Source organism: Zootoca vivipara, chromosome 5 (genome assembly GCF_965207765.1).
Source record: "Zootoca vivipara chromosome 5, rZooViv2.hap1.1, whole genome shotgun sequence".
Taxonomy (NCBI): Eukaryota; Metazoa; Chordata; class Lepidosauria; order Squamata; family Lacertidae; genus Zootoca; species Zootoca vivipara.
Genome location: NC_142588.1, coordinates 33927547 through 33947646, shown reverse-complemented (window position 1 = coordinate 33947646; position 20100 = coordinate 33927547). Strand labels below are relative to the sequence as shown.

The following is a 20100-nucleotide window of genomic DNA, read 5'->3' as shown; positions in this document are numbered from 1 at the left end:
GTGAAATTCTGGTTAATAGGTGGAAGGAGAAAATCTACCTCTTTTAAAATTTTGTATTTTGTTTATTTTTAGAACGAAAATTGAGTTCCTCTATGGCTGGATCAAATGCCCTTGCTTCCACTGTAGCTGGTGTCAGCAAAGAACTCGTAGAACTTCAGCATCTCATTCAGTTTCCAGAGGAGGTTGCTAGTATTCTGACTGAGCAGGAGCAGGCTCTCTACAGAAAAGTACTGCCCATTGACTACCTCTGCTTCTTAACCAGAGATTTGGGGAATGCTGAATGCCAGAGCAAACTATCAACTCTTAAGGCTTCTATTTCTGCAACTCTTCTTTCTTCCCCAAATGAGGAACACAATGCTGTTGAAGATTTGGTGGCAAGATTCAACGAGGTAGGGTGAGGATTTTGATTACATATGTACATGGTTGTTTTATTTTATCCTTTGTTTGTGGAGTGGGTAAAAGGTGCATTGTTTCAGTATTTGAGAGGAACCTGGGCATAGGGCCTACTGATGGGGCCCTTAACCTGGCGGGTTTACTAGCTGGTGGTAGCAGATGGCAGCAGTGGCTGGGTTTAGCAGCGATTTCAATTTCCTACAACGCTCCTAATGTATTGTAGCACTGAGGGTGCCATTGTTGTTTTCCACAGTGCCCTACAGCAACGCTATGTGATGGGCATTATGAGAAATTTAAACGTTGGTTAGATGCAGCTGCCACCACCGTGCTGAGTGCTGGTCTAGAACTAGGGACCTGTTGGGTGCTGCCATCGGAGCCTGGTGGTTTAAAGAAATTAGTTTATTTGGTTTCTTGTAAACTCATGCTCTTGTGGAAAGCAGCCACATTGCTTAATTCTCTGAACTGTTTTGTCGCAGGCTAAACATGATCTTCTTAGTGGTCTTGCATGCAGCATTATGAAACGAGGGTATCTAGATTACATTAACAGCTCACATGTATTTATCCATAATCCGGAGAAAACTAATTAAGCACTTTCATATGCTGTGATTGTTCTTCAAGAAGCTGCACTGTTTTTCTAAGTAGTTTTCTGGTGCAGCAAACCTTAGCCCAGTTTCTTTTTCTCAATTATTTTTCAAGGAGATGCTTAATTGCTTTGAGTGTGACCATTACAGTGGTATAACTTAATTGTGTTGAGCAGGTGTCCTGAACTGACTCGGGGTGGCATTCTGTTGCAACAGAGACTCTTTGCTTTGCTAAGTCAACAGTAGCGAGAGCCACTGTACTAGATAAAGTTTTGTGAATAACATACATTTTAACCATTGATTTGTTATTTTGTAGTCACTTTCCCCAGTTTTAATGAGAAAAGCTTAGAGTGAGAGAGGAGAGTAAGAGATGAGGGTAGAACACAAAGCCCTTGAAGGATGATAAGTCACCTTCAGACATTGCAGGAGTTCCCATCATTTACTGTATATTCCTGCGTATAAGACTACTTTTTAACCCAGGAAAATCTTCTCAAAAGTCGGGGGTCGTCTTATACGCCGGGTCGTATTTCTTATACGGCAAGTATATCCCAAACTCTATATTTTAACTGGGAAAGTTGGGGGTCGTCTTATACGCCCAGTCATCTTATACGCCGGAATATACGGTATGTGTGTGAGTCATCTGCATTTCCAGCTGGCAATATTCTTTTGAAGAGTGTCTAAAGGGATACTTGCATGGGAGACATGTTCAGTTTTGTATGCACGACCTTTTTTTTTTTGGTGAGACATTTATGTTACCTCTCATCAGCCACAGCAGCTACTGTAATTTTCCATGAGAAGATTAAGCAGAGCAAAATAAGAAGGGACAAAGCATCAAAATGACATTGGGAGGGAAATGAAATTTAATACTGTAACAATAGCAACACTGTAGTAAAATGCCCAAAGTAGTTCTTTAAAGACTTTTGAGGGCACAAAAATACACCTTTCCTAGCAAGGCAACATTTTTCCTTATAAGGCAACATGTGGGAGAGATGTTGCTTTACTGGAAAATCCTGAAGAAAGTCTTTATTGAAATGCATTTGGCATTTTACCATTTGATTAAATTTCATATTTTTTCTGTATATTTTTGAGACTTTGCCTCTTTTTTTCCTTCCTCCCTCCCTCCACTCCCTGCTTGTTTCGTCTGTTTTGTGATCTCCCCCATTTTTCTATTGCATTGTTTCCACAATCAAAGGCAATCTCATACCACTGTCTCTGGTTTGTTCAAAGGAGATGATCCATTCATCACAAAAGCCAGTCGGTCAATTATACGATGGGAACATGTTAAAACCATAAAACCAGAAACACTATAGATCTTTTCTTTGAAGTCTTTGTGTTTTGTTTTTGTTTGTTTTTGTTTTTGGCTTTCGTAGCCTTGTACTCTGAAGTAAAAGATACATGCTAATGTGTTCAGAGTTCAGTAGAGCTTCGGGTACTATTCTGAAATAAGGCATTCCTTTTCTTCTTAACAACCTGTGATTCTTTTAAAATATGGGACACTTTTGAACTTGGGAAAAAGGTGGGGTATAGATATATTAAATAGTAGTAGTAGTAGTAGCAGCAGCAATGCTGTATGTTGGCGAACGTTGACTTGAAAACTCCACCACTTTTAACAGTTCATAGGGGTGTAGAAATTTGATTTTTAAAGGTTCTGCTATATTAAGCCTTTGTTTTCACATATTACTTTTGAGATAAGGTAATTTTCATAGGAAAAAAGGAAGGTGCCTTATACAAAGTCAGACCATTTATATCAGTATTATTTAGACTGTGTACTGAAAAACAGCTGCTCTCGAAGAGTTTCAGACTGGGAAAATGGTTGGTCCTACTTGGAGAGGCCAGCGATTGAACAAGTGACCTTCTGCATGAAAAGCAGGTACTCTGCTACTGAGCCGTGGTCCTTTCTTACTGAGGTATGGACCTCCCCTATACGGTTTGCAATATCTAAGGGTTGTCCATTCATATAGTGAAACTTCCCCTCTGTCTCCTCTCCTCATGCAACTGGATCCTCTGGATCAGATTTGGGGGTGTTGTGAGAGACATGTTGAGGGGGAGAGGAGGCAAAGTTCTGTTGCTCAGACAGAAGTTATTCCGTTCACACAATGACTTAGTTGGATTCAACCCTAAGAACCCTGGAGGTGCTACTCATTTGTTGCTTCACATAATACCGTACTTACCTAAGGTAAGGGTAAGACTCAAACCAATGGCTTCAAGTTACAAGAAAGGACATTTCAACTAAACATACAGAGAAAAATTCTGACAGTGAGAGCTGCTTGACAGTGGAACGGTCTCCCTCAGGAATTTGTCTGCTCTCCTTCCTTGGAGGTTTATAAGCAGTGTTTAGATGGCCGTCTGTCACGGATGCTTTAGCTGAGATTCTAAGCTTATTATGGTACATTGAGACTTCAGTTAATGCAGTAGAAATTAGAAACTTTTTATTTCTGTTTATGTACTAGATCAGGCATCCCCAAACTGCGGCCCTCCAGGTGTTTTGGCCTACAACTCCCATGATCCCTAGCTAACAGGACTAGTGGTTGGGGAAGATGGGAATTGTAGTCCAAAACATCTGGAGGGCTGACGTTTGGGGATGCCTATACTAGATAGTGAAATGTGCTTTTGCTAAATGTAATTTCCAATTTTGGGGGAAATTTGATATATCAATTCTTTACATTATTTACAATATTAGCTGCATGTTCAACATGTCTGTCATACATACTCCATTAGCAACAGGGATTTTCTGTCCATCACTGTTTATCTATTTGAAAGAAAATTCCTACAGAAAGAGTCATGCTTTGGTTGGCGAAAACCAGTAACTGCTTGCTGGCTTCTGGCATTGCCTGCAAAAATAATTCACTATATTTATATTGTGGGAGCCAGAATGAATGTTTAGATGACAGACTCTTGATACTTAATGGGAGACAACTATTTCATACCATTGTCCTTTTTTTCCACTGCGCAATTATTGCATGCAAATGGCATATCATGTAACACTGCTTTTTTCATAAATTTTTGATAATTGCTAGTGCTAATTGATATTACTTAATAGTTTTTGCTTCCTGACAAAGGCACTTCATGTTTCAGAGGGCTGTCCCTTGGGGTAGAATTTTTAATCAAATCAAGTCAGTATAATGCTCTAAATGGCTGACCAAGAAATTCAGAAGGAAAATACTGCATGACTTTTTTATATCTTGTGCAGCTGTCTTACAAATTGTATGCTTTTGTACAGAAAAAAAGGATAACTGGTTATATCCAGGAGCAAATGGCATACATTTCTTTCTAGTTTTTACTGATAGCTACATATAGCTCCTGCCAACCTAGCAGTTCGAAAGCACGTCAAAGTGCAAGTAGATAAATAGGTACCGCTACAGCAGGAAGGTAAATGGTGAAATGTGCAGATAACTGGAAACATTCTGCTACTCAGTACAAGTATTTTAGGGACGCAGGTGGCGCTGTGGGTTGAACCACTGAGCCTAGGGCTTGCCGATCAGAAGGTTGGCGGTTCAAATCCCCGCAATGGGGTGAGCTCCCGTTGCTCGGTCCCAGCTCCTGCCAACCTAGCAGTTCGAAAGCACGTCAAAGTGCAAGTAGATAAATAGGTACCGCTCCAAGTAGGAAGGTAAAAGGCATTTCCATGCGCTGCTCTGGTTCTCCAGAAGCGGCTTTGTCATGCTGACCTGGAAGCTGTACGCTGGCTCCCTCGGCCAATAATGCGAGATGAGCGCTGCAACTCCAGAGTCAGTCACGACTGGACCTAATGGTCAGGGGTCCCTTTACCTTTACCTTTACATATAGTTAACTACTAGAAACCTGAAGGCTAACCATTCAGACAGTACACGTTACCAATTCTAGGTAAAGGTAAAGGTAAAGGGACCCCTGACCATTAGGTCCAGTCGTGACCGACTCTGGGGTTGCGCGCTCATCTCGCATTATTGGCCGAGGGAGCCGGCGTATAGCTTCCAGGTCATGTGGCCAGTGTGACAAAGCCGCTTCTGGCAAACCAGAGCAGCACATGGAAACACCGTTTACCTTCCCGCTGTAGCGGTTCCTATTTATCTACTTGCATTTTGACGTGCTTTCAAACTGCTAGGTTGGCAGGAGCTGGGACCAAGCAACAGGAGCTCACCCTGTCACAGGGATTCGAACCGCCGACCTTCTGATCAGCAAGCCCTAGGCTCAGTGGTTTAACCACAGCGCCACCTGGGTCCCTGCTGTTACCAATTCTAGACTAGTTTAAATACATTTTAGCTCTCAGCTGGCAGATAAGGTTCAATGCTGTCCAGCAGCACTGTAAAAATTATACTTTTTGTGTCGGCCTTCCATTATTCCATGTAGTCCTCAGTTGAGAATTGGTTTAATGTTTTAGCTCTCCCCACATTAATTTAGTGAAAAATCGGTGCTTTTTCCCTTAGCAGATTGTAAGTTCAATTCTATCCTTATTTGAATAACCGAGAAAATTGGGGGGGGGGGGGAAACATGCATAAAAGGTGCTAAGAATTAAAGAAAAACCTTCCTTTTTCTTGTAATTTGAACGTGTTGGTTTGGGTCCTATTCTTTGAAACAGTAGTAAACAAATTTGGACCATTGCCTAAGTAATTTCTTTTCAAATATTTGAAGGTGGCTATCGTATCACCTCTTAATCATCTCTTCTTCAGGCTAAGCACACACAACTCCTTCAACCATTTCTCATGGTGCTTGGCCTCCACCCCCTCCCACCCCCAATCTTTATTGCTTTCCATCTTGGGTATGTTCCATAGGTTGCAGTTCTGTACCCCCTTAATTGGGAATTAGTCCCAGTCAGCTCAGTGGGACTTACTTCTGAGTAGACTGGTAGAATTGCCACTTTAGTCTTTTAACAGAAAATAGAGATGTCTTAAAAACTATCATTGTGCTTCAGCAGTGGAATGTAAATAAATATTTCTCTCTGCTAGTTCAGGATTTTTAGAATGCCTAGCTGGCTTTGCAGAAACCTTTTGAAAAGATTATGTTTGTACAAGTATCAAACTGTTTCCAGCCCTTCTTTGGAACAGTACATTTAAAGTGATGTATAATCCTATTAAAACGGCGAAGGTTCTTTGTTAGGGTATCCCTTTCCTTCCAAGCAAATTAGCCAGTCGATCTTATTCTAGTACAGGGACAATTACAGCTCTTACAAAAATCCATGTATCAAAATGTTGTAATATTCCTAGTTAGGTGTTTGTACTGGATACATGTCCTAGATAATCTTGGCAAAATAATCTTCATTCACTACAGCATTGTATCAAACTCATAATATGTAGCAACAGCATGAAAGCATGAGGAAACTGCAGGAGAGCCATAATAAGGAATAGTCAAATCCATTAAGGAATATTCAGGCTAAAAGCAATGGTGCAGGATATTCCCAAGCAATAGATGGCTGTGTTCATGGTTCACCAATGACAGGAGCAGAGAATCTTTTTACACCTGAGTGCTGCGTTGCCTTTCACTATTTTTTCCCCTGCCCATAGCTTTTGTAGTGTTCTTATACCCAGGAATGTCCTATATAATTTAATATGTAGAAGCATTGCCTCTGTTTGAGCATGAGATGTGTCATTAGGGCAGGATTGGGTAACCCTTTTTGGCCCGAAGGCCACATTGTCTTCTGGACAACCATTTTGAGGGCTTCTTGCCATTAGTGGGCAGGGCCAGAAGCAAAAGGGGCAGGACAACTACTGGACATTTTGCCTTAGGCTAGATTCTGACTGTACTAACCCTTCTCAGGGACATGTTCCAGCTAGGAAAAATAAAGTGGGGGGCAAAGCAGGGTTAGTGAGGGAGGTGGCCTGGGGAGACTTCAGAGGGCTAGATGGGGAAGGCTGGCAAGCTGTGTTTGGGCCCTAGGCTTGAGGTCCCATTTCTGACATATGGCCAAAATGATGACTCCCCACATCAAATGGGGGGCGCCTTTTATGTGATCGCACACAGTCCCCCAGATCCCAGTGCGGCTCCTGGTAGTTCGGGCTGGCTTCATACTCCCCAGGCTGGATACCTGGAGGTCTCCGTCTACCTCAGCCAATACCCAATCCCACCTGGGGAAGCGTTGCCAGAGGATTGGCCAGGTAAGGGGAGGGACCACCTTGCCCACACAACAGAAGGTGAACCTTACCTGCGAAGCAGCAGTTGGCTCCAGAGCTTCTCCCACCCTGCCCTCCCTCAGTTAAGTCTTCTTTTGCAGGTTAACCTCTTCTCCACAGGTACGCAGGTGCTGCTACGTCACGGTCGCTGTTGAAGGGCCGGAAAAGAATTTTCCTGCATTGGCAGGTTTTGCCTTTCCCGCAGCAAAACGTCACGACTTTGGCGGTTTCAGGCCTTGGGCAGAATCCTTTAGTCCAGGCATCCCCAGATTTCGGCCCTCCAGATGTTTTGGACTACAATTCCCATCTTCCCCAACCACTGGTCCTGTTAGCTAGGGATCATGGGAGTTGTAGGCCAAAACATCTGGAGGGCCGCAGTTTGGGGATGCCTGCTTTAGCCTATCTTCCTAAATGGAGGGGAGGCGTGAAGCGGTGACCCACACCCCATTTGCAGCAGTGATCTCAGGGTTCCCCCATTAAATGGGTCTTGAGGGGAGGCAAGGGCCATATGCTGAGAGGTTGTCATTGCTCTCCCCTCCAATGGTGGGGAAACGGGGGGCGGGCGGGCTCTCTGCTTGAACATATGTTCTCCAGAGCCAGCCCAATCCCCACACATCATTCTGGATAACCCTGAAGTCTCCCAGATCTCCGGCTGGGGACTGGGAAGGATAAACGCCCAATGCCTGAGCCAAGGTCTCCCTACATCTGAAACTTAATAAAGTTGTGGCCAATTTTAATCCCATAGCACGTTGTCTTGTGTCATTATTCTGCTCGGTGGTCGCCTGGGGTTGGGGGGACTCCACCTGTCCACACAATCATGCAGAGAGAGCAGGGGACCAGCTTTACAAATACACAGGTGTACCTGGGAACTGACCTACTTAGGCTTTGGAAGGGGGGCAATGTCATCAGCAACAGACTGACTACCCCTGGTATAAATGATGGAACCAAATGCTTTGGACTCCAACTCTTATCAGGTCTCCAGCCAGCATGGGAGTTGTAGTCCAGGAACACCTGTGGGGCATGGTATTGTCTACCCCTACTGTATACAACTGGGATTTAATCTTTTGAATTACAAGAGCAAATCTAGTTTTTGTTTGTTTGTTTGTTTGTTTGTTTTTAGTATCAAACCGTACTTCTGGTGTTTTAGTTCTTTCTTTGAAATTATTTTTCTTTGCTGGCTCCACTGCATTCAACCAGATGTGTTCTACTTACAGAATCATATCCACTGTTCATCTCTGTATACTGAGTGACAATAAAAGCATGAACAAAATAAAAAATCCTTCCAGTAGCACCTCAGAGACCAACAAAGTTTGTCATAGGTATGAACTTTCGTGTGCATGCACACTTCTTCAGATGCATGCACATGAAAGCTCATACCTATGACAAACTTAGTTGGTCTCTAAGGTGCTACTGGAAGGATTTTTTAATTTTGTTTTGACTGCGTCAGACCAACACGGCTACCTACCTGTAACTAATAAAAGCACGAGTATAGCTGGTGAAAATGTTCACTAGAAACCAAGGTACAGCTCATATAGCAGCCTTTAGCTAAGCTATGTACCTTATGTGCTAATTTTGCTTAAGTCGAGATATTTTCATGTGATTATCTCAGAAGAGGAACAGGCTGTGTCCTATTGACGTCTTTTTCACATTCAAATAGGTCAGAGCATATTATTTCCTACCCAGCTGATATAGAATAATATATTAGAACCAGAGATGCAATGAATTTATTTATTTATTGTTTATAAAATATTTATGTTTGGGCCTGAGTTTTGAAGATTAAGACCTAGGTCCAATGACTGAGCTGAATGGGATTTGGAATAGGTGCAAGTCTCTCCTCGCCCTGCCCCACCACTCCCCTAGAATGTGGTTTATTACAGCATCTTCACTTTTGAAAATTACTTTTGTATTATAGGTAGAAAAGGTGTATATAAGAAAGTGAATCAGTTGACAAAATACCATGGTTTGTATTCATTGTGGCACTGAAGTAAGTGTTCCATCAGTGCAAAGATTTCTCCTGTGTGTCTCCTAGATCTGGTCTGCAGTTTCCCCCAGTCCTCCAGAGCAGATTTGGGGACAGTGCAGAGGGAGAAGAGGGAGAAATCCCCTTGCACTACCAATAATTATTGCACTAGCCCAAAAGATTAGCTGAATACCACCCCATAACTCGGGATCCTCAGGTTTTATCTCTTGAACCACATTTATTTCTACTTGTAATAGTTTTTGTTTTTTGTTTTTTTGTCTAGGACATGTTGCTTCACTTTTCAAAGGCTTTGTTTGCATTCCAGTCCAAGTTTATATTTATCTGTTTACACTGTAAGGTTTAGAAATATATGTACTTTTTGCTGTACTAGTCTCTGCGGGTCGCTAATCTCATCCACAGTTTAGAGCTTTATTTCTGTCTTCATGGCTCTGTAAAGAATTTTTCCTCCTGCTTGTGCCATATCTTTTCTCAGATAAAAAAGTTTTCTTTTACTGATGTGTCTACTCAGTTCAAAAACAGCAGCTTTAAAATTATGTCTAGTAATTGAAAAAAACTATTGTTGTTGTTGTTTAGTCGTTTAGTCGTGTCCGACTCTTCGTGACCCCATGGACCATAGCACGCCAGGCACTCCTGTCTTGCACTGCCTCCCGCAGTTTGGTCAAACTCATGTTGGTAGCTTCGAGAACACTGTCCAACCATCTTGTCCTCTGTCGTCCCCTTCTCCTAGTGCCCTCAATCTTTCCCAACATCAGGGTCTTTTCCAAGGATTCTTCTCTTCTCATGAGGTGGCCAAAGTATTGGAGCCTCAGCTTCACGATCTGTCCTTCCAGGGAGCACTCAGGGCTGATTTCCTTAAGAATGGATAGGTTTGATCTTCTTGCAGTCCACGGGACTCTCAAGAGTCTCCTCCAGCACCATAATTCAAAAGCATCAATTCTTCGGCGATCAGCCTTCTTTATGGTCCAGCTCTCACTTCCATACATCACTACTGGGAAAACCATAGCTTTAACTATACGGACCTTTGTCGGCAAGGTGATGTCTCTGCTTTTTAAGATGCTGTCTAGGTTTGTCATTGCTTTTCTCCCAAGAAGCAGGCGTCTTTTAATTTTGTGACTGCTGTCACCATCTGCAGTGATCAAGGAGCCCAAGAAAGTAAAATCTCTCACTGCCTCCATTTCTTCCCCTTCTATTTGCCAGGAGGTGATGGGACCAGTGGCCATGATCTTGGTTTTTTTGATGTTGAGCTTCAGACCACATTTTGCGCTCTCCTCTTTCACCCTCATTAAAAGGTTCTTTAATTCCTCCTCGCTTTCTGCCATCAAGGTTGTGTCATCTGCATATCTGAGGTTGTTGATATTTCTTCCGGCAATCTTAATTCCGGCTTGGGATTCATCTAGTCCAGCCTTTCGCATGATGAATTCTGCATATAAGTTAAATAAGCAGGGAGACAATATACAACCTTGTCGTACTCCTTTCCCAATTTTGAACCAATCAGTTGTTCCATATCCAGTTCTAACTGTAGCTTCTTGTCCCACATAGAGATTTCTCAGGAGACAGATGAGGTGATCAGGCACTCCCATTTCTTTAAGAACTTGCCAGTAATAGTAATATTATTAAAAACTATTACTTGTTCCAATATGCTCACAATTATATTCATAATTAATTAAAAACACATGCATAATTTTAGAGCACTCAAGTTATTTCATGGTAATCCTTCAAAGCACGTTTCCTGCCTAAGATATAAATTAAAAGGTTCTAGTTACAGGTAGGTAGCCGTGTTGGTCTGACATAGTCGAAACAAACAAACAAAAAACCTTCCAGCAGCACCTTAAAGACCAACTAAGTTTTTATTTTGGTATGAGCTTTCGTGTGTGTATCTGAAGAAGTGTGCATGCACACGAAAGCTCATACCAAAACAAAAACTTAGTTGGTCTTTAAGGTGCAAATTAAAAGGTGTAACACTTTGATCCACTAGATAACATCATTGGGCTTAATGTGACTTTATAAAAGCTGTAATAGCTTAAGCTTGGGGTTTGACTGCACGTTTGCCATTGCACTATAAAAGCTTGGCTTTACTAATGTGCATGCAGTTGTTGCTATGCTTGTTCAAGTCTGTCCAGCATATTATTTTCACCCCCAAACTGTTGTAGCATGTTATTGACCAAAGAAGTAAGGAGGGAACTGGTCTCAGCAGCTGTTCTACAAACACTGTATGGCCTGTTGTTGTTGGCTTGTCACTCGGTGTCCTCAGCACTGGTTACAACTATATTCCTTTGTTGTTTCTTTGTAAATTGTTAAGTGTATTTGAACAAGGTGCTATGCAGAGCAATGGTCAAGCTTCTCCAGAGCAAAGTGGTCAAGGGGAGATAACTCTGTCTTGGCCTTACTTGCCTCACAGTGCCTTTATAGGTTGACAAAATCTAACATGCCCATCAAGGCCAGCCCAGGACATTTTGCAGCTTCAAGCAAAACAGAGAATGCTGCCTGCCCCAGTTCCGCTGCACAGACGGGCATGGAGGCAGTCACAGTGGCAGGTAGGCATGGCAATGGCTCTGGTGCCCCCCACCTTGTAGAGCACATTTAGTGGAAAGACAGAGTAACCTAGAACCACCAGTGAAAGCTGTATTGTGCTTAGTAAAAGGTTGAAAGGGGAGCTCTGTGAATACAGTGGACCCTCCGGATACGAATTAAATTCATTCCGGACGACCGTACTTAACCTGAAAAGTCTGCAACTGGAGGCGCCACTTCTGCATGTGCGCGGTGTGATAGAGCGCTTCTGTGCATGCGCGCACGGCGAAACCCAGAAGTATACACTTCCGGGTTTGCCGCGTTTGCAACCCGAAAGTTACGTATCCATAGTGGTACGTAACTCGAGAGTCCACTGTAGTTCTAGTTAGGGTTGTGCATTTCCCCCCCTCATAGGAAGAAAAATGTGACAAAAGACTATCAGTGCTTCTCTCATGAGCATGTTAGTTCTGGATTAGAGGGGGGGGAGCTGAAATGGTTTTTTCTCCTTGTTCCGCTGAAATACATCTTTCTGTCACCTGAGGGACACTGTTGGATAGAACCGAAGCTCCTTTATAATAATCACAAGTATTTAAAATGTTTTGAGGGGGAGATTCTGTAGTCTTACAATTTATTCTTTTTATTTTATTTTTGTCTTATGAAGATGCTTCTCAAAATGTACCTCTGAATATTGCCTACCGCTTTAGATGTAAAAGTATGAAACATTTGTATTGCCAAGTTGTTTACAGGTTAAATAGTTAAGCAGTAGCACTTCTAAAGAAATCTAAAACCCTTTTTATAGTTCCATATTCTCTTTTGTGCTTGAGGCTTTCCAAGCTTCTGTTTTCATTACCAGGACAACTGGCCAAAGCTATGCTGTGCTTAGTGTAGTGTTTAAAGGAGGCTCTATGAATAATTCCAACTGGAGTTATGTATTCTTTCTGCTATGGGTAAATGTGATCTAGTTCTAGGTTATGCAATTTCCATCTTACTTTGTTCACTTACAACAAATGTAATATAATAAGTAAACCGTCTGAAAGGTCTATTAATTTCCTAATTCACTTATCAACCAGTTTGCTTGTCTTGTTTTTCCTTTATGGGTTATTCATAGGGCATATGCATAGCAACACAGTCCTATGCCAGTCTGCTCAGAAGTAAATCTTATTGTGTCCAATGGAGCTTGCTCCTCTGCAGATGAGCATAGGATAGCTGCCTAAGTGTGATTTATTTACTTGAGTTGTAACTGGAGATTCTGAAAGCATAGTAGTTAATTGGGTGATTCGCTAGCCTTGCAGTGTCCCTTTTTTGTTCTGTTTGAGACAAAGAGAACTTTGCAGCTTACATCCTCAGCAGTGTTGTGCACAGCTGAAACTGTGAATAAGATACACATGTTTTTGGATTTTTTCCAAAGCATTTAATGGACTATCATAAGGGAATTTATTTATTAGCCAGTAGCATTTTCCTTTGTATGTTAAAATTAAGGGCCAGATACATATCTTCAAAAATAAAAAATAAGGGCATGCTAGCAACATCCCTCATGAGAAGAGAAGACTCCCTGGGAAAGACCCTGATGTTGGGAAAGATTGAGGGCACTAGAAGGGGACGACAGAGGACAAGATGGTTGGACAGTGTTCTCGAAGCCACCATCCTGAGTCTGACCAAACTGCGGGAGGCAGTGGAAGACAGGAGTGCCTGGCGTGCTCTGGTCCACGGGGTCACGAAGAGTCCGACACAACTAAATAACAACAAGCAACACCCCTAAACTCAAATATTATTGCCTAATCTTCACCTCCAAACCATTTGCCTGAAGGACACAACCGCAAGTTTGAGTGCATACATAATGTTAAGCCTAACCTTGGCTTACCCTTGGCTAGCATGACAGCAGCAGGAGCAGAAGGAGGGACATTGCAGCATGATCTTTTTTCTGGAAACTTGCACATTTTCTCCTCCTTGCTCACCCACTGCTTGACTTTGTGCTACATGTGAACTGTCCCGTTATGCTCTACTCAAGGATCTGCTGTGTTATATGTTGCGCTCATTTTGTTCTCTCGACTTCCACAGGTTTAAAAACCAAGGAAGTGCTGGCTCATTTACATAAATATATTATAAGATATAACGGTGCAATAGTATTTTATCAGTGCTTAAAGTATAGTTCAGCATTGGCATTGGTAAATGGCAGGCTACATTCCCCATAGTGCTAAGCAGAGCAATCTTTACCCAGGAAGTAGTAGGGTGGAGCAGTAGGACAGTCACTGCATCCAGACCGTAGCTGGCTTGCATCAGCCAGGATAGGAAGTGAGGAAGTTTATTTTTTTATGCAAAGACTGGCACAACTCAGGGACTCGAGGAACAGGCCCCTTGAGGGATCTGTGGGGCTTTAGACTTCCTGCACCTCCACCACATGTGGAAAAAGAATTATCCCCATCATGGCACATCCAGCATTTATTGCATCCCCTCTTGTTCATCATTTTATTATTCAATGAGTTCCATTGCCATTGTACTGCCATTTTTATGCAGTTAGCCTTGTAATTCATTGCTACTGGAAAATTTGAACCCTTAAAAAAATTCTGATAGCTGCTTTGTAATTGTCACTGTGCTATAGATTTTTATGGTGATATTTTGAATTATGGTTTGATTGAACTGTGGATTGCTTTTATTGTTGGCCTCATTGCATTCTGCCCCCCCCCCCAAATTATATTATTTTAAAGAAATAAAGTTGCAGGGTTGCCTATGCTGGATTAAATTGAAGCTCTGAGTAAAAGCAGATAAAATTGCCTCTCTCTTGGACTTTGCTGTACAGTATTTGATTTGCTGTTCTAGCAGTCAACAATCAGATGTTCAGGAGATGTTACCTAAATTACAGTAAAATAATATAGTGTATAATCCATCTGTTTTTTGTAGATAATTTTAAATTAGTTCAACGCATTCTTGTGGTTGAGTTTACAAGGTTGGTTTGTGTCTTTATATTTAGCTGTCAGTAGAAGATAAAATAGTTTTCTTTCTTTGAAGGGAAATGCGTTTTTATCTTTTATGCGAAGCTCTCATCACTGAAGATATGTCTGCAAATATAAATTACAAATCCTTCAGGACTCAAGAAGGAAACTAAATGTAGGGGGGATCACATTTTTATCTCATGTTGATAAGTGTTTACACAATGGGGGGAAAACAAACCCTAGGGAATTTCGTTGTAAAATAGTCCAGTTGGTTTGAATTAGATTTCCATGTGAAATATAGCTTTTACTTACTTACTTACTTCCCCCCCTTTAATAAAAGTTGTGGGAAAGTAAATGGAACGTATTCTGAGTGATAAATAGTAGCCATCTATATGTGATCAGGGTTTGAACACACAAAAATCTATATATATGAAGATGGTTGTTCTCACTGAGCCTAATGAAATATGAGAATTGCAAGTAGTCTACAGTGGGATAATGGGATTTTAGATCAATCTGAAGCTGGGGTTTTTTGCATGTTAATATTAGTATAGCTCTAGTGATCACAGAAGAAGAAGAAGAAGAAGAAGAAGAAGAAGAAGAAGAAGAAGAAGAAGAAGAAGAAGAAGAAGAAGAAGAAGAAGAAGAAGAAGAAGAAGAAGAAGCTCTGAGAACTCAACCTGTAGACAAAATCTATTTATTTTAAATTATTTCCGATATTGAACAAGATTTTTTTTTTAGTGAAGTATATCAAAAAGGTATAGATGGAGGAGCATCATTATACATTTTTACAAGTGACATGATTTTAAATTTCCTTTTGGAAAGAATGCTGCTCTTTGTTCCTCAAAAACAAGAGGGTTTGTTAATTTTTCTTTACAGTTATTGCATCCTCGGGACAGTGTGATTGAGAAGATCTCATTATAAAATATTTGCTACTGGGGTTTTCCAACCCCCAAACTATGCAGACGAGGTTTGGTCAATGCGCCTTCTAGATGCTGTTGGTTTCCACTTCTCATCAGCCCCAGCCAGTATGGCCAGTCGTCAAGGTTAATGGGAGCTAGAGTTCGTTTGTGTGGTAGGCATATTGAACACTCCTCACCCGAGCCAAAATGAGGGTGCCCAATTGATTGGACATGAGTGTGGGTTGGAACAGACCACAGATTTATTGACAGTGCAGTAAGTGAGGTTGGTATGGCATTGGAGCCAGGATCTGTTTGCCCAATAAGACTTCTGATATGAAGTTCAATACACCATCCTAGCACACCCGCTGGGGAATTCTGTGGGAGTTAGTGGGCATAAAGGACCCAGCGCCGCAGAGATCAATGCAAGTGGAACCTCACTATCAACCAGAGGTGAATGACACCATGCCTGGCCACCTGAGCTCAGGCCAGGAGCTGGTGCATCCTCTCAAAACCCCAGTGTCATACCTGCCTAATTTGTGACAGGTAAATAGGTTAAATAAATGGCTACCGACTGAGAAAAAGGCAAAAACCTCTTAACCCAAGGGCCAACTGTGATGGAAATTAAAATTTCTTCCTGACTCTACAGTCGTACCTTGAACCACGAACGCCTTGCAACTCAAACATTTTGGCTCCCAAGCGCTGCAAACCCGGAAGTAAGTGTCCCAGTTTGCAAACATTCTTTGGAAACTGAACGTCCGATGGGGCTTCCTCGGCTTCTGATTGGCTGCTGGAGCTTCCTGCAGCCAATCGGAAGCTGCGCTTTGGTTTCCAAATGTTTTGGAAGTTGAATGGACTTCTGGAACAGATTCCATTCAATTTTGAGGTACCACTGTAGTATAAAAGTAGGGAGGGGTGGGAAACCTGGCCATTGGAGAAGGAGGCTGTAGTGGCAGGTGGCCTGGCATTTTAATGTGTCTGATGCCACACTCCCTTCCCAAAGATGCCACGGGGCCATGTGAGATTGCGAGGCCCTGCAAGATCTCGGGGAAGATCTGCCCTTCTCTTCACTATTTAGAAGCACCAAATCATGCACAATATCTGGAGGATACCATGTGCTACCATGGAAACATACACATCAACGGTCCTAGATTATATTAGATTTTGCACAGCAAACGTCATCAGGGAAAAGCATGTTAGGTTGTACCTGAACAGGAAACCCTGGATAACGGGGGAGGTTAGGAGACTGTTGAAGGCCAGGAACTCTGCTTTTAGAACTGGAGATCAGGGTCATCGTGGCTACTCTAGAGTAACTCCGCTTGAGTCCAGTTTGTCTTTAAAGACTTTTTTTGTGCATACCCGTATATTCCAGCGTATAATACGACTGGGCATATAAGACGACCCCCAACTTTTCCAGTTAAAATACAGAGTTTGGGATATACTCGCCGTATAAGAAATACGACCCGGCGTATAAGACTACTCCCGACTTTTGAGAAGATTTTCCTGGCTTAAAAAGTAGTCTTATACGCAGGAATATACAGTAGTATTTACAGTGCAGAGATAGCTTAAAATATGACCTCTCAGTCCGAACCAGAATCCGGCAATGGCGTACGTCTGTTCCTACGCCAGCAAAGTAGTCGGGGCACCCCAAAACGCCTCCCCCTTGACCTGTGTCGTGGTGCTCTCCTTAACTCTTGCGCCGGAAGGAGCGATGCCCTCTCAGCCTCCTCCTGGTCAGGGCGGTGTAATGGCTCTTCAGCATCCTGGAGCCCTTGCCTACATCTCTCCTCCCCTGAGCTTTCCCATTGTTCTGCATGCTGGCTGCTCTCTCCCTTCCCCCCTGGCTGCTTCAGACCCACTGCTGCTCTCTGTGCTTGGCAAGGTGGACGTTAGGATGATGGGGGCTGGCTCCCTGTAGGGAGTCACCCTTACAGTATGGGATAGAAAGAGTGAATTTGAAGAGGGGTATCAGGAAGGCAAAAGCGGCGTATAGAGAAAAAATTGAGGACCACCTGAGAAATTATGATACCAGACAAATGTGGCAGGGAGTTCAACATCTGACTGGTTACAAACCTAGCAGTCCATCAGCTGTAGAGAGTACTGCTTCTCGGGGGGGGGGGGAGTTGAATACCTTCTTTGCTCGATTTGAGGTGACACAAGCAGTGGCTCCAGTAGTGATGCCAGAGATATTGTTGTCACTCCCCATAGGGAATGTAGTTAAGAGTGGAAGAGGGAGAAGTGAGGCGAGTACTAAAGAAGGTAAATACGAGGAAAGCCATGGGCCCTGATGGTGTAACTGGCAGGGTGCTGAGAGACTGCTCGGACCAGCTGGCAGGAATCTTTACAAAGATTTTTAATCAGTCTCTAGCCCAAGCCACTGTTCCATCCTGTCTGAAATCTGCTTCCATAATACCCCTGCCAAACAAAATCAAAGATAGTCAGCCTGAATGATTTTCACCCTGTGGCACTTACACCCGTCATAATGAAATGCTTTGAAAAACTGGTGTGGGAATCGCATTATATCATGTTTGCCAGTGGGACATGACCCTTACCAGTTTGCATATAAGGGGAAGAGATCCATGGAGGATGCTGTGGCAATGGCACTACATGCTGTCCTGGCTCATCTAGAGAAACAAGGGAACTATGTGAGACTGTTTTTTGTAGTTCTGCATTTAATACTATTCTTCAGCATAGACTGGTGCCCAAACTATTAGACCTGGGACTTCCGCCAAGCTTATGCAGGTGGATATTAGATTTTCTACCAAACCGTTCCCAATGGGTCAGGATGGGTTCTCATGTCTCTGTGGATCTCAGTATGAATACGGGGACGCCACAGGAGTGCGTGTTGAGCCCACTTCTATATACGCTCTATACACCTGATTGTTCTCCCAAGTACCCTAGTAACAAGATCAGTAAGTCTGCAGACAATACAACGGTGGTTGGTCTAATTACGGCTGGAGAGGGGGAGGCGGCCTATAGGAAGGAAGATGAGCAGTTGGTGCAGTGGTGCAGGGAAAATAATCTATTCCTTAATTTAAAGAAAACAAAAGAGATAATTGTGGACTTTAGGAAATGTAAATTGAATATTCAACCACTTATTATCGAGGGGAAGTGTGTGGAACAGGTCTCGGTGTTTCAATTTCTGGGAATGGAGTTGAGAGATGATCTAATATGGGGAGCAAATAGCAAAGACCTGATAAAGAGAGCACAGCAGAGACTATACTTTCTGAGAATCCTCCGGAGAAAACAATCTCTCAAAGGACCTGTTGAGGGCATTTTACCACTGTACAGTACTGTAGAAAGTGTATTAACCTATGGTCTCTGTGTGTGCTTTGGGAGTTGCACGGTTGGGGAAAGAACAGCACTGTCCAGGGTCATAAAGACTACGGAGAGGATAATTGGGTGCACTCTTCCCACTTTGGAGCAAATCTATGCCTCCAGGTGCTATAAGAAAGCTGCAGATATTGTGCAGGATAGTGTGCACCCCAGAAATGATCTCTTTCAGCTTCTGCCTTCTGGAAGGAGATGTAGGGTCATAAAGACCAGAACAAGCAGCCTGAGAAATAGCTGCTATCCAAGAGTGATTTCGGTTTTGAACGCAGCAAAAGGCAGTCTGTGAGGGAGGGTCTGTATTCAGTTGTTGGGCATCAGTTTTAGGGGGCAAATCAGGAGGGGTATTGGAGTTTTTAAGGGGTTAATTATGTATAGGCGGGATGGGTAGCAAGTCGACATGCATTTTTTGGATAGTAGGCTGATGGTTGTTGTAAGTTTAATGTAGATTCTCAATTTCGTTGTTCTGTATGGGACAATGACAATAAAGATTATCATATCGTATCATGTTGGCTATGCCTGATGTGGACTTAAAGTGATTTACTTCTGCAGGAGTTCAGTTTCATCCTGCCCATGTTTACTCTAAAGAAAGTCTTATTGATTTGAGAGGTACTTCCAAGTAAGTTAGCTTAGTCATGCAGCCCTTTTAAGTCAGTTGCTTGAAAACTGAGATAACTTATTGAATTGGGGGAGGGGGGGAATTAAATAGGTTATGTGAATATAAAGAATATGATACAAATATGAGTGATTTGTTTATTGTATTGTATTGTATTTTTTTAAGGTGAGTTCTTGGGTGACATGGCTGATTCTGACTGCTGGGTCTATGGAGGAAAAGCGAGAAGTCTTCTCCTATGTGGTACACGTGGCAAAATGCTGCTGGAACATGGGCAACTACAACGCTGTCATGGAGTTCCTGGCAGGCCTAAGGTACTTGCAGCTCATTCTTCAAATGATGGAGACTCATCATAGATTAAACTAGAGCTTCTGTTACTTGCAGCTGTCCTTTTAGAAAAATAAACAGTGGACTACACTCCGTCAGTCACTGTGCTAAATAGTATTCTGTTGCTAAGTTGCTTCGTTTATCTTGTCCAGGGAGTTTATGACAGGCTGTTTTGGGAAAATTCACTAAGATGGATGACAGAGGTTAAAATTGGCGAAAGACAGGTCTTTTCTCACAATTCTCCAGAGACCACATCATTTATCTTTCTAAACAATAAACATGGAAACTTAAAAATAAAATAAAATACCAGCTTTCTAAGAGCATGGATAACAGAAAAAGCCATTCTAGAGACTAAAAGGAAGACTACAAAACTTTTGATAGAAATTGTTTCTTACCCAACTCAAAAATGTTAAAAACCCTTCATACACCATTTTTCATTAACATTTTATTGATGTTAT

At 42.4% G+C, this 20100-nt stretch overlaps 1 protein-coding gene across 10 annotated transcripts in view; it reads left to right on the top strand.

The window, feature by feature from the left end:
• The window catches only part of PLCE1 (phospholipase C epsilon 1), a 129697-nt gene that overhangs the window by 65672 nt on the left and 43925 nt on the right, over positions 1-20100 (top strand). For all 10 annotated transcript variants that reach the window (XM_035137908.3, XM_088670332.1, XM_035137906.3 and 7 more), the window contains 2 exons: positions 73-389; positions 19484-19629. In XM_035137908.3, the coding sequence (XP_034993799.3) occupies positions 73-389; positions 19484-19629 (463 nt within the window). The remainder of the gene's footprint in view (positions 1-72; positions 390-19483; positions 19630-20100) is intronic.